The sequence below is a fragment of the Struthio camelus genome, chromosome 3 (assembly GCF_040807025.1).
Source record: "Struthio camelus isolate bStrCam1 chromosome 3, bStrCam1.hap1, whole genome shotgun sequence".
Taxonomy (NCBI): domain Eukaryota; kingdom Metazoa; phylum Chordata; class Aves; order Struthioniformes; family Struthionidae; genus Struthio; species Struthio camelus.
In genome coordinates this window covers 74,070,104-74,083,627 of record NC_090944.1, presented here as the reverse complement: position 1 = coordinate 74,083,627, position 13,524 = coordinate 74,070,104, and the positions used below count along the sequence as shown (strand labels likewise).

The window sequence follows — 13,524 nt, the reverse complement described above, 5'->3', positions numbered from 1 at the left end:
GCTGAGCTGAGGTTGTGTGAGCTGGGAATGAGAAGTGAAGTTAGTCACGGACTCTGCTTTTGGGAGGATGGTTTGGAGCTGTCTGACAATGGAGCAGTTCCTCAGCTACTGTCCAGCAGCCTGGTCTCAATGGGTTCCCACCCCAGTCACTGCCCAAATGCAGCTGAGGTTTGGCTCTTGGAAGGTAGAATTTGTGGTAATGACTAAATATTTAACTTTTTCTAGAAAGTTGTTCTCAGATGAATGGTCCAGAGGTTAGCATCAGATCCCTGAAAAACAGGAGCTATGAAATGAACTAATGGCGTCAAACTTTGTTCAATAGCCAATGCAGATTTGTGCTGCCAAGAGTTACGCAACATGTTTCAGCGCAGCAGAGTGATACTATCAGTTTTGTTGAGTGGGTATCTTGCAGCAGTGAACGGAAATAGAGTATTTAAAACACATTTACTTAAAACCTGAAAACCATGGTTGGTATCTATGTAACATGTTGCTCAGGGAATTCTCCATTTTCAGATAGGTAGGATGTGGTCACTCTTACAACCCAAACTACAGGAATAACACTGCTTGGCAACATTGTATTTTCCTTTTTTCCTCTTGTTGCTTATAGACCAGCCCGTGTGTGTGGCCACGGACTTCATTGTATGGAAGCAATCTTGCCGTCGCTGTTATCTTCCTTCTCCCACCTCCTTCAGTAAATAAAATATAACTTAGATTTTTTTTTCCATTATGTCACCTGAGCTACTGCAGTTCTAGGTTTGTCAAGTTCAGCTTATAAATACCTAATATACCCTTTAGCCTGGAGAGTAAAATTTAGGTCAGTATTTCTCCTCTTTCTTAACTTCACTGCATGTGAGTTTTTTTTCTTTCTGTTTTTTCTTTTTAACCTGATTTCCTAAGGAAATGAAACTCATGAGCTTATAGTGTTTTTTTTCTCCCTCATACTCTTGCTGTTTTTCTGTCTGACCAATTTCAGCCAAATTTGAGAGGTTTCAGAGATAGTGTTCCCCATAAACCGTGTCTAGGTTAAGTTAATATCCAAATTAAAGCCCTTTCTGAGGAAAAGGCCACTATGTTCCCCCACTAGACACCAGAGCATCTGGGTAAGATTCTGCCTTGAGAAAATTCCTGGAGAAAACTGTGTTATTTCTATGGCTCTCTGAACCCCTGCGGATTTTCATTCTCTTCTGATTTTCTTCCTTGTGGTAGGTAGTTTCTCCTGCCTTTTAATGTTAAATTCTTTGTTGTTTTTGTCGTACTCTGCTTCTGAAAGCTAGTGGGTCTGCCTATCTTTGCAGGCTGTTTTTTTCCTCAGATAACAGGAAGAACGTGTGGGGAATTAATTTTTACTAACTTTCTTATTCCACCAACCTAGATGTGCTTCCTACAGAGAACATGTTCAGGATAAATTTGTAAGAGCTCTTGCTCAAAAAAGGACTCAAGCACTCTGCACTGTGAAAGAAAAGTGTAGTTTTCCTGCTTGTAGAATTACTTATGAAGACTCCAGTACTGTCTTTGTAGGTGGCCTGACCATTATGCCAGGATAAACTTTGTGCTCTGTAGGTTTCAAAAACTGGAAACGTCCTTTTTCAGAGTTGATTTTTGTTTAAGAACTGAGCTTTGAAAGCAGTGTGCTGGAGGTCTAAGTCTTCCTGCAAGCTGCCTTAGGTTTATTTTTAATGCACTGAATAAAGATTAGGGAGTAAAATATTTGCCCCAGGAAATCTGTAGCCACTTTACCTTTTCTCTTGGCTCTGGCTTCCCAAACTTTTCTTCTGTATTAACAAAACAAAACAAACAAACAAACAAAAAAAGGTTGGAGAATAGCCTGTCTACCCTTAATAGCAAAGGTATATAAGCAGTTATATCAAATTCTTCTTTTCCTCTCTGATTTTGACTGTGGAGCTTATTGCGTTTTAGTAGGGTTAAAGTTGGTTTGTTTGTTTTTTGTTTTTATTTTTCCCTCTTGAGAGCGTGATCACCTTACATGCTAGTATATTCTTGAGTAGAAGTGTCCTTTCAGTTCTTCCACTCTAAAGAGAAGCAGTTTGGATTCTAGTATTGCACTCCTTAATTGCTTATTAAAAACATAGTTGTTACACACTTTCTAGTTCTCAAGTTTGCTGTGGAATTGCTATACTCCTGTGCAGTTAAATGTGTATGCAATAATCTCCCACCAATTAGTTGTAAATAGCTCCATGGGCTGTATTGTAAGTGCATGTGCCAGGTAAGCTTAAATTTTACGGAGGTATTGTCTGTATAGTGAGTTCTTACGATTTCACAGCCTAATAGGGATAATTAAAAAAAAAAAAAAAGAGCAAACTTGCACTTTCCATACGCAATCTCTTATCTGCACATACAACAAGTTTTGTACCTCCAGACTATCATGTTCTTAAAATCTTGACATGCAATTTAAATGCATGTTTTATGTGCACAACTGGTTTTGTGCATTTAAAAACTATGCGGTCAACTGCATCTCAATGTATGGGGCCTAGCTTGCCAGAGGAGGCTCTGAAATGATGTCCTCATTGCTGTCTTAACTTTTGGGGCAGCAGCAGAAGCTAACCAGAAAGTAGGAAGCCTTGGAAATAATTTACGTTCCAGAAGTGATCATTCTGAAATGTGTATGGTTGCAAGTCCCACTGGCCAGGAAGGTTTGCTGCACAGCGGTGAATTTCATTTGTCTTTGTCATGCTAAACTGTGTCAGTCATCTTCCATTTCTTATGAGGATTAGTTTTCTCAGTTGTTCTCCTGTTGTGATACGGTTGGCTTGTGTGTAACATCTGCAAGCCTAACAAACAGTATGTTAAATCCCAGAAGGCTTATTCTCGTCTTCTGAACAGCAGTCACCTTTAAAAGGGTGTATATTGCCTTGCGCTTAAGGCAGTCTGTTGCTTTGGGATGAGTATGCTCTTAGAATTGCTTTCCTATTTAGCCAACGTGCTTGCTATTTTCAGGCGAAAGTGCTGTCTTTTAAAATGACTCGTTTTATAGAAAACAGTTCAGAAATCCAAAAGAATACATTACAGGTGTGTATTGTATTTGAGATGAAAATTGAGTTTTATATAATCCTACGCTTTACAGGCAAAATCCTCATCTTACTGCAGTAAGCAGCAAATCTCCCTTTGACTTTAACAGATGAAATTTTGCATATAGTATCTGCAAATGTTTTATGCTGAGGCTTGTCGCATCGTAACTGTCCTAGCTATTGTATCTTGTTTTCCTACAGATGTGCACCGGTAACTACATATTTGTTCCTTATATGATAACTCCACACAACAAGGTGTACTGCTGTGATAGTAGTTTTATGAAGGGATTAACAGAACTGATGCAGCCCAGTTTTGAGTCGCTGCTTGGGCCTATATGTTTGCCGTTGGTAGATCGATTTATTCAGCTCTTAAAGGTGGCCCAGGCTAGCTCGAGGTGAGTTCTCTTTTCATACCCCTTTGTAAAATGGATATGTTTTTACTGGTGTTATATATGTCAGACTGTTTTGCCTCAGGGTGATGAGGTGGTGATTGCCTGCTGTTGAGACAAGTTGAGAACGTTTTCCTCTGAATAATTTAGCTGGACTGAATCTTTCCACTGATGCTGCCCTTTCACCAAATGTTCAAAATGCGTGTTGTGGTAGAGTTGTAGGGCCAGAAACGCAAACACAAGGGACCTGTCCCAAATGGCTAACGTGAAGTTGTTCCTCTCCAGCCAGTATTTCCGGCAGTCCATTCTTAATGATATCAGGAAGGCCCGTACCCTCTACACAGGCAAAGAACTTGCAGCAGAGCTGGCAAGGATTCGACAGCGAGTGGATAATATTGAAGTGTTGTCTGCTGACATTGTAATAAACTTGCTGCTGTCCTACAGAGACATTCAGGTATGAATCTGATGCTCAAAATCATCTGAAACATAGTAAATTAAGTTTCTTTCTGGAATTTTTAGTCTAGCTTGCACTGATTTGCTATCAGACTAATTATATGAATAACAGACATTGGTAAAAAATCCTTTACAGTATCTTCACTGATGCTTTCTGCTTTATTTTGTAGTTATAGTCTTTATAGTATGCCTTTAAAATAACAGTGCTTTACAACACCTAAGAACACACACATCATATATTAACTGTTCTTCACCTCAGCTTTAATATGTGGTGAACAGCCATTAGCGTATCACACTTAAAGGCTGTGGTAGCATTCTGCTATTATACATGTATGTATTATGAGTGAGCTGTGTCACCCTGCTTAGGATGTTTCTCTTGGCAGCACAACATGCTCGTATGCATTTCTACTTGTCTGACTGGTGCTAGTAATTGCTCTATTATACATAGTTTCAACTAATAACCGGTGCTTCTAAAATGCTGAGTTTCTTTTTTAAAAAAAGATATCTGAGTAAGCTACTTCAAAAACTATGGTGTTGAAAGATTGTTTAAATTTTGTTTTTGTGCTTTCATGCTTACCTCAGAGTTTTGAGATACTTTAGTTCAGATACAGTTAACATTGTAATATGTCTATCCAATTTGAACTCTGAAATGTGTTCAGCCCCTGAAGCTAACTTCATAGTCATGAAATCTATGTACTAAAATTTTCATAGATCCACGTTCAAGCAGTACAAAAGAACAAAATATATTTCCCTGCTAAACACCGTGCATGTTCACGTTTCCGCTGTGTGCGAGGCCACGTGCAGTTTGCGACTGAAGAAACTAAAATCCGTAAAACTTGCAATGAACTGCAAATATGTCTCAGTAAGAAATACGAGACCCTTAGTTCAAAGAGCAGTTTGTATAGGCATACCTCAATGCAACCACTTAAAACTTTATTATTCCCTTCTTTTGGAAGGATTATGATTCCATTGTGAAATTGGTGAAAACTTTAGAAAAACTGCCTACTTTTGACTTGGCCTCCCACCACCACGTGAGATTTCATTATGCATTTGCTCTGAACAGGTAAGAATCTCCCCGTTCCTTCCGCTGTTGCATAGTAGTAAATCAGTACTACAAACCTGACACAGTTGGTGATCCTAGTGAATGTTTCTTACTGGGATCTTCTTACATAGGTCTAAGCCCCTAGGTTTTTCACTGAAGTATTTTTTGGGACTCTGAGATTTGTGATTAAATTAAGTTTTCTTTTCCTTTCATACTCTCAAATTCCATTCCTCTTCCTTTAGCCTGTATGATTTGTCTTTCCATAGGTCTGCATCTATAATTAACTTTTTCCTTTCAGTACCTGAATGTGAGCAAATAAATACTGAGTAAAATACTCTGTAAAATGCACTCTTAAAGTGGGTGTTTAGGTGGCAGAGTGTTGCAACATTCATGACTTAGACGTCCTCTCAGTCCGAGTTATTCCAGTGTCAGGAGACAGGAGGAGGACTTTCATCAGGGAATGTCAATCAGCAGATTTCACTCTATTATAATTATAAGCAAATTTTCATGGTCTCTGATAACACATACAGAATGTGCCACATGCATGTTGCTACATGCACTGCTTTCTTGGGTTAAATAAGATCCAAGCCCAGATTTTCTCTATGAAAATCTAGAACAATATTGACAATTGGGGAAAGCATTAAGAGGGAGTTTTTCAGAGGAAATTATAGAGAATTGCTGCTCCCTTGCTCTTTTCACAGCGAAGGAAACAGTTGTGCCATTGACGTTCGGGAGAGCAGACTAAGGTTCAGAAGGCATTGAGATTCTCAAAAATAGAAGATATCTGCAGATAAAGACAAATCTTTCTGCTTTTCTCACAGATTTGAAAATTGTTATTCAGGTTCACTGAGGAGGCTCAAAACTGCATATTGCATCAAAATGATACCAAAAATATGTTACGAGTAGTTAGTTGAAGAGATAGACCTATTTTTAAAACAGCATTCCCCCCCCCCCCCAAAAAAAAAAAAAAAAACCAAAGAAGCTATCTGGCATTGTTTTATTTGAATAAAATGACCAGGCCCTTTCTGGCTCATTTATCACAGATATATAGAGGTATAAATATTGTGCCCTTTTTGTTCCTACTTTGCCATAAATTTGTGGAATTTTGCAGATTAAAAATCCAGCCCATATCTGCCACTTTTACATAGCCTTCACAAAGGTCACTATATACCTTTGAGTCTTTAAAAAGTTACTTGGATGCCAAGGTCACCATTTTCTAAAATAAAGTCACCTTTGAAAACAGGACTGAACTAGTTCACTGGGGTATTTAAAACTATTTTTTGCTGAAAAACTGAAATACAGTCCTTTCAGATAGATCCTTATACTGCACTGGTTCTGTTGATAATTCTTACAAACAGAAAAACCTGCTTTTAAAGATTTGACTGAAATGTAGCCTTTGGCCTTGTAGCCTATCTGGCATACAGAAGCTTCACACTGTACCTCCAAAGGAGTTCAGATAAAATCTTTCCCTCCCTTCCTTCTCCAGATTGTAAATTGAACTGGAACCAGCAATAGCCATGAAAATAGCCATGCTTTGGTGTGTGCCTGAATCAGTGAGAAAGGCATTACTTGGGCTAAGTGTAGCTTTCTCCTTATCAGGAATTTGAAGGATGTTTCCTGAGCTAGGTCAGGTCTGGAATGCTCTGGTGGTGATTGGTGGAATTCAGGATGCACATTTGAACGTTTGCTATGGAAGAAGTCATCTCTTTTGCCTCTCATTTAGGTCACTAGTGCAGAAGGACAGAGCAGCTCAATTAGGCAGGATCAGTCTGACCTAAATAAAGAAAGTGTTTAAGGCCATTGATGATGGAAGAGCAAATGGAAAGAAAAGTGGGGACCTCTGTCTCTGGAGACCAGCAAAGTGTAAATAGCTCATATCATAAAACACTGCTGTGCCTTACTTGTCTTGTTCTCATGAGGTTCAAATAGCTATTGGTTTGATTAGGGTTAGTGATAGTCAACCTGAGATATGAAGGGGTTATCTAACTGAGATTCCACTCTGGAAAATGGCCCTTCTGTGATGGAAATCAGTCAACAAACATGAAGAAGCTGCAGATTTATCCCTGTTGCTTCACTTGAGTGGTCAATACAAGAAGAGAAGAGAGAAGGAGGCAAACCTTGAACAACGGGGCGAGTGAGCAGCTGGTAGGGAAACCAGAGTAACGCAGACCTGGATAGCTCTGTTATTTGCTCAGCCAGGGGCACTTGATGTCTCTCCAAAGGCTGGGATTGGGAGCAACTGTCCAGTTCAAAGAAATAAACCAACATTGCTATACCCCCCTGGAAGTACTTGGGGAGACTATTGCAGTTCTGGAGGCAGAGGGGAGACTTTCCCTAATTTGTTAGAATTGAACTGGTGGGAAGCTTAGGAGGAGAGGGCTCTGGGCTTCATTTGTCCTTCTTACCAAGCTGAGTCATGTGCTGGGCCAAACTCCACAGATAAGTCTTGCACAGCTTGTTGGGCTTTGTGCTCAGGAAAGCAGTTCATACTGTCTGCTGAAACAAGTGCTTTTTCTTTCTGCTGAAACAAGTGCTTTTTCAAGTGCCCTTTTGGGCCTGTTCAGCCTGGAGAAGAGAAGATTGAGAGGGGATCTCATCAACGTGTACAAGTATCTGAAGGGGGAATGTCAAGAGGATGAGGCCAGCCTCTTCTCCGTGGTGCCCAGCAACAGGACAAGAGGAAATGGGCAGAAACTGAACCACAGGAAGTTCCATCTGAACCTGAGAAAAAACTTCTTCACTGTGAGGGTGACAGAGCATTGGAACAGGTTGCCCAGAGAGGTGGTGGAGTCTCCTTCGCTGGAGATATTCAAAAGCCGTCTGGACGTGATCCTGGGCAATATGCTCTAGGTGACCCTGCTTGAACAGGGAGGTTGGACTAGATGATCTCCAGAGGTCCCTTCCAACCTAAACGATTCTGTGATTCTGTGATTCTCTGTTCTTTTGATTATTTTTATGTTATGATGCAAGTTGTTCTGCTTAATTTAAACTTATTCTTTCACATCACTTTCTTTTGGAGCTGCATACATGAGCTCTCAGAGCTCATCTGTTGCTGAAGGAGCACATGCACTGGTCTCTCATGCTTGACACTCACCCTACCCATGATCAGGGTTTTGATATGTTTTTGTAGAGGGAAGAAGAATTTCCATTGCTGAAGTTCTGATTAAGCAGTATCTGCTTCAAGATGCCTTCGTATTTGCTCTTGTTGAAGACTGTGGCTTTTTTTTTTTTTTTGTTCAAGAAGCAGCCTTCTTTCCTTCACGCAGGAAGCTTACAAGACAGATCCAAAGAGGGTTTTGTATATACCCCCAATACAAATTCTAGCTATTCAAATTTTTCAAGAAACTTCTCCCCCCCCCCAAAAAAAAAAAACTAAAACAAAACTCCCTCCAAACCAATGAAGAATAGTTCTTCCTGAGAAAGGAGCCATTTGCTTGTTCAGTACAAAAATATGTAAAAAATTCTAAAGTCTTGATAATGATATAATGTATCCAAACCGTGACTCACCAGGAAGTGCTTAATGCTTGCAATTACGTGGTTTATTTGTGCAAAGTGTTTTGGTTAATATTACCTCATTGGCTTGACTTCCTAACCTTTCTTAACCTGAGTTTGATCTATGTTGTGCTTTTTTTGTTTTGTTTTGTTTTCATTCAAAATATATGTATAAAAAATCACAAACACAAGATAGAGTATCTTTTTTATTATGAATGACTATGAGAGAAATCTTAAATAGATATGAAATCTAAGTTTATATGATGATATTTAGTGATAAAGCACCACACGCTATTTGTTTTTTCTGCCTCTGGTCTAAGAATTGTTCCTGAGGCTTTTGTTGTTGCTGCTGTCACTGCTTTGCTCTTGCTTATATTTTATGAGAGAACACGTTTTAAGACTTTAATTATAGAGTAGTTCAAAAAAGGTGTCCCACGAAGGAAAAAAAAATACACGCGCGTGCGCGCGCGCACACACACACACACACACACACAAAATTCAGTCCATTGTGTCCAGAAACATAGTTTAGGTGGACAAAATTTGCATACATATTTACATGCGATCATGAAAAAGGATTTCTTGTTAACTTTTTATTTATCAAAATATTTGTTTTTTCATAGGCGAAATCTACCTGGAGACAGACAGAAAGCTCTAGAAATTATGGCTCCACTGGTACAACAGGAAGACCAAGTAGCTTCAGATATGTACTGCCTGGTTGGACGAATCTACAAAGACATGTTTTTGGAATCTGGGTTCACAGATACAGAAAGCAGAGACAAAGGGACTTTCTGGTGAGTACTGTTTTTCTAGTCTGTGTCCTTTTGGAAAAGTATTCCTTCCACAGGAATATATTTCAAATTTTTATTCCAAATATTTGATGTTCTCAAGGGATATACTTAATTTTCTAGTTTGAGCTTTGCTTATTTGTTAAGAATGAGAGATTTATCTTGTCCACAGATCTTGTTCTAGGAAAACTCTTAAACTTCCGAGTCTGTGAAGCAGTTTAGGTAGCCCTCATCAGAGCTTATTTTCCTCCTTTCCTCAAGATATCTTATTTAGTACGTTATTCTTATGAATCTGGGCTAGACAACAGTTAGACTTAAATCAATTGACATATCTGCTATCTGGTGGATATTAGCCAACTAGGCTTAATGGTGCTGCGGTGTAACATTGCACTAATGTCCCATTCTGTTCTTTTCTGACTTCCTCAGTCACAAGCAATACAACTGGTCCAAACTCATGCTAGTAAAGTTGTATTACCTCAACATCACCATAAATCACTGCAGTGGACTGCAGTACCACTGATGGTCACAGAAGCACACAATATACCAGGCAAATTCTTAACGTTAATTTTAGAGGCACACATCATGTTTTTCTTGATTTTTTTTTTTTGAAATGCACTATATTTTGATAACGTGTGAAATATGACTTTTTAATTAAAAAGAATGTACTCTTTGCTTCATATTTTGTCCCTCAGGCTTTAATTCCCAAAAGAGACACACTCTAAATGGAGGCACTGGACTCCATCCCAGACATTTGCCAGGATGAGCTCTGTGTATGCTCTATTGTAATAGAGTATTTGAGAACACAGACAATCTTTGTTTATGTTGTGCATACCCTGCACATCAGATTCTAGTCTTGGTCTTGTGCTTGTCAGCCATGCATCAAAATAAATGTTTAGATGTGAAAACTTTCTTACTCCTTCCCTGTTCATCATTTGCTTTCAGTCAACTTCAGATTAGAACTGTCTTTGGTAAAAGATAAGACATGATTGTTTACCATTTATGGCCTCAGAATACAAGTTTGATTTCTAATTGCCGTTCATGCTTTGTAGTTTTCTAATACTGACTGGACTTTTAAAGATGTTGGAATAGCAGGAATGCAGCATATTGTTTTTTTTTCCTCCCTTTCGTAGTTTTGAATTAAAAAAATTTGTATTTCTTCTAAGCCAAAGTCCATAGGAAACTTTCAGGATTCTAGCTTAAAAAAATATTTTACTTAATATTACAAGCTAATGTGAAGAGAAAACTACAGACCTGAATATAAATACTAGGCATTACTGTGGGCAAAGCAGAATAGATAGAACCTGTGTTCACTGTTGTGCATTTTGCTTTTTCCTTGTTCGTGCTGACTTACAAACAGATAAACTTTGGGGTATGCTAATGTATAACCTTTCTTAATGTAATTACTTTTAATAGGGGTAACGTACTTACTGGGATGTGGATGTTTCCTGCAGTTGTTTTCACACGCTTCTGGTAGATGTGTGAACATCGTGATTGATGGACGCGTTTGATGAGATGCGGAGATGGTAGTCAGGCGTAGGTGTCAAGCCTAGAAATAAGGGTGCATAATTCAGTTTGGGAAGGACAGCAAGCTGGCAGCTTCTGCAGTAGGAGAGGATGCTGACAAGCCAGCCTCTAAATAATCCCTGAAGTCTACGGCAAGTAGGATCCAATACAAGCTGTTTTATGGGCTTGCTACTGTAAAACAAGGTGATGCGTGTTAAGTCAAGCTGGGATTTGGCTGTACCAGACAGGTCAGTTGCCTTTTGGTTTGTGCTCCATGGTGGATGCTGATTTGAATTCTAGTGCTAGCCATAGGGCAGGCTTGACATGCCTGAAGGGTTGAGTTGCAACCTAACTGAAGGCCCTGGGAAGGAGCAGAGATATACTAGGGCTACCCCAGGTGGGCCGCATAGCCCAGGTGGGCCGCAAAGGGTGTGTGCGGGAGCGATGCCTCCATGATGATGTTCCTTTATGTTGAGATAAAGGTTATTATCCCTGTCTTAGAGACATGAAGATGCAGGTAGAAGTAGGGAGAACTGCATAAGGTAAAAAGAAGTTGGTGGCAGAACCAAAGATAGTAATATCAAGCTGTTTTGTTCTGTTCCAGAAAAAATGAAATAGGAAGGAAGTGTGCTTTCCTGACCAAAAAAAAAAAAAAGACATCTTTCACATAAATATGAGGCAGGAGATGACAGGTTAATAATTAACTGTCACTTTTCGTTGCCTACGGAGAGTGTAAATCAGGCTCACCAGTGCTATCAAGTCTTTATTCAAATCTTTTTACTGCTACATCTCTAATTCAGTGTCTGCACTACAACATCTTCCTAAATGTCAGCTTTCAATTCTTTGATGGAATTTATAATTGCATCAGCTAAGCCAGACTCTAACTTTATAGGCGACTTTTAAACCTGAGCACCTTTCCACGATACCATGCGAGTTCCTCCATTGATATATCAGGCTTAACAACACACACTAGTTGCACTGGTTGAACTAAAATCAGTTCAGTTAAGTGGATGTGACTTGTGAATTATCTGGGAAATTGTGAATTTTTTCAGCTTTATAAATTTATTATTACAGGTTAGGTTTTTTGTCTTCAAATTTGTACTGTTCAAGCTATATTGATATAAGCCAGATTTAAGAATGCCAGCACAAAATAACACCAAATAGAAAATATATAACCCTTTAGTTATAATGATTTAGGAGTAGCAAATGAGACTTCAGAGGTCCAAGTTGTTAGTATTTCTTAGTATTTCTTGGCACAAGTAGCATGTAAAGGTGGCTAGAAAGTTGTCTTTCCACTGAGGTGAAGGGAGATTTGAAAGCAATTTGTAATGAAAAGATATAACCAAGGAACAGAAGTTCCCTGGGTGTCTGTTCTGGGGAAAATAGTGGGGGGTGGTGGTGTTTGCTTTTTTTTCTCCCTTAAAGAGCAAAAGAGTTGCTGACTCTGAGGGAGGTAGGGTGGCCCGGGTAGTCTGCCATTCAGCAGAGAACCAAAAGCCTTGAAGGATCCGGCCTCAGCCTGGGGTGGTCAGTTCATGACAATCTGGTGGGAAACTTGGAGCACTGCATAGCTTAGCTGGAGCCAGGTGGCTTGAACCAGCGGAGCAATGGCGCGGCTGGGAGTCATGGTGAGGGCCCAGGAGTGGTGAGAGCCTGGCAGCAGGGCACGGGTGTTGCTCTTCGCCAGAGTGATAGCCCCGACGACTTGCCCATCTCTGCCCCAGGGGTGCAAGGGCTGCGCTGGGTCCGTGACCCTGGAAGCCTGTGTTCCTGAGCTGTCCCTTTGGGCAGGTGACAGGTAACCAAGCAGGCTCCTGAGAGATGTATGTCGGTATCTTGGTGAAAATTTGCCACAGTCAAAGGAATCCCAATGGACTTTTTTTCTTGCCTTTTGCTACCAAAGTCTTTTCCGTAGAAAGGAATGTTGACCTGCTGTAATGTTGAAAGTGGTTTCTACAGAATTGCTAAATCTGACAGAGAATCTGATTAAGGAAAAAGTTACGTCCCTCGTTTGGTTGCTGACTGGTTTTCCTTGTGCATGGTGCAAAAGTTATGCTGGAAAGGGCATTTGTCAACCTAAGCAGGAAAAAAACAACAATTGTCTGAGCATAATGAAGGAAGCGGTCACTGTACAACTGTTTTCATTGTCCGTTTGTGTGAAGTTCTTTGTGTAAGACGTCAGTTATGGCTGTTTCACTAACTGCTTCCACAAACACTAACTGTGTTTTGCCCGCTTAAGCTCATCTCCACCGCCTTTGCCTGTATCAATACTGATCAATACTGTTTACAGTGTGAGTGTGCCTTATCGATCAACATGTATTAGCAATGCATAATTTATTGTATAAAATTAAAGATTTATGTGTACCTATGCCAGAACTAGAGAAATTTGGGCACTCATACCAGAAAACAGACATTATTGGACAAAAATGTGAAAATACAGTCTCCTATATTTAGAACAAAATATTTATTTTCAAGGTTTTTCTTCTTTTTTCTCTGTTTCTTGATATTGCTTGAAGATTGCTGCATGAAAGATCTCTAGAGAAAAAAGGATTCAAATTCTCAAACTTGCTATGTCTTTAAACAGAGGAAGAGAAAATCCAAGCACAAAATGCATTATGGCAGCCAAGCGGTCTCTTCTAACTGTATATGCTTAGAATCAAGGAGAGTGGTTTTCATCCCTTTTGATCCCTTTTTCAAAATTTTTTTTTCTTTCCTCCTCTTTTTTTTTAAACAGTGCAAATTTTTTTGTTAGTAGTACTTTCTTCTTTATTCTATTGTAACACCTGGTGTGAAAGGAATGGCAGATGATGGAATAACAGAAGAAATTAAATCTT

At 39.4% G+C, this 13,524-nt stretch overlaps 1 protein-coding gene across 2 annotated transcripts in view; it reads left to right on the top strand.

Annotated features, from left to right (window-relative positions):
* The window catches only part of MAP3K5 (mitogen-activated protein kinase kinase kinase 5), a 115,204-nt gene that overhangs the window by 50,584 nt on the left and 51,096 nt on the right, over positions 1-13,524 (top strand). For both annotated transcript variants that reach the window (XM_068938394.1, XM_068938395.1), the window contains exons 4-7: positions 3,228-3,421; positions 3,701-3,869; positions 4,825-4,931; positions 9,023-9,193. In XM_068938394.1, the coding sequence (XP_068794495.1) occupies positions 3,228-3,421; positions 3,701-3,869; positions 4,825-4,931; positions 9,023-9,193 (641 nt within the window). The remainder of the gene's footprint in view (positions 1-3,227; positions 3,422-3,700; positions 3,870-4,824; positions 4,932-9,022; positions 9,194-13,524) is intronic.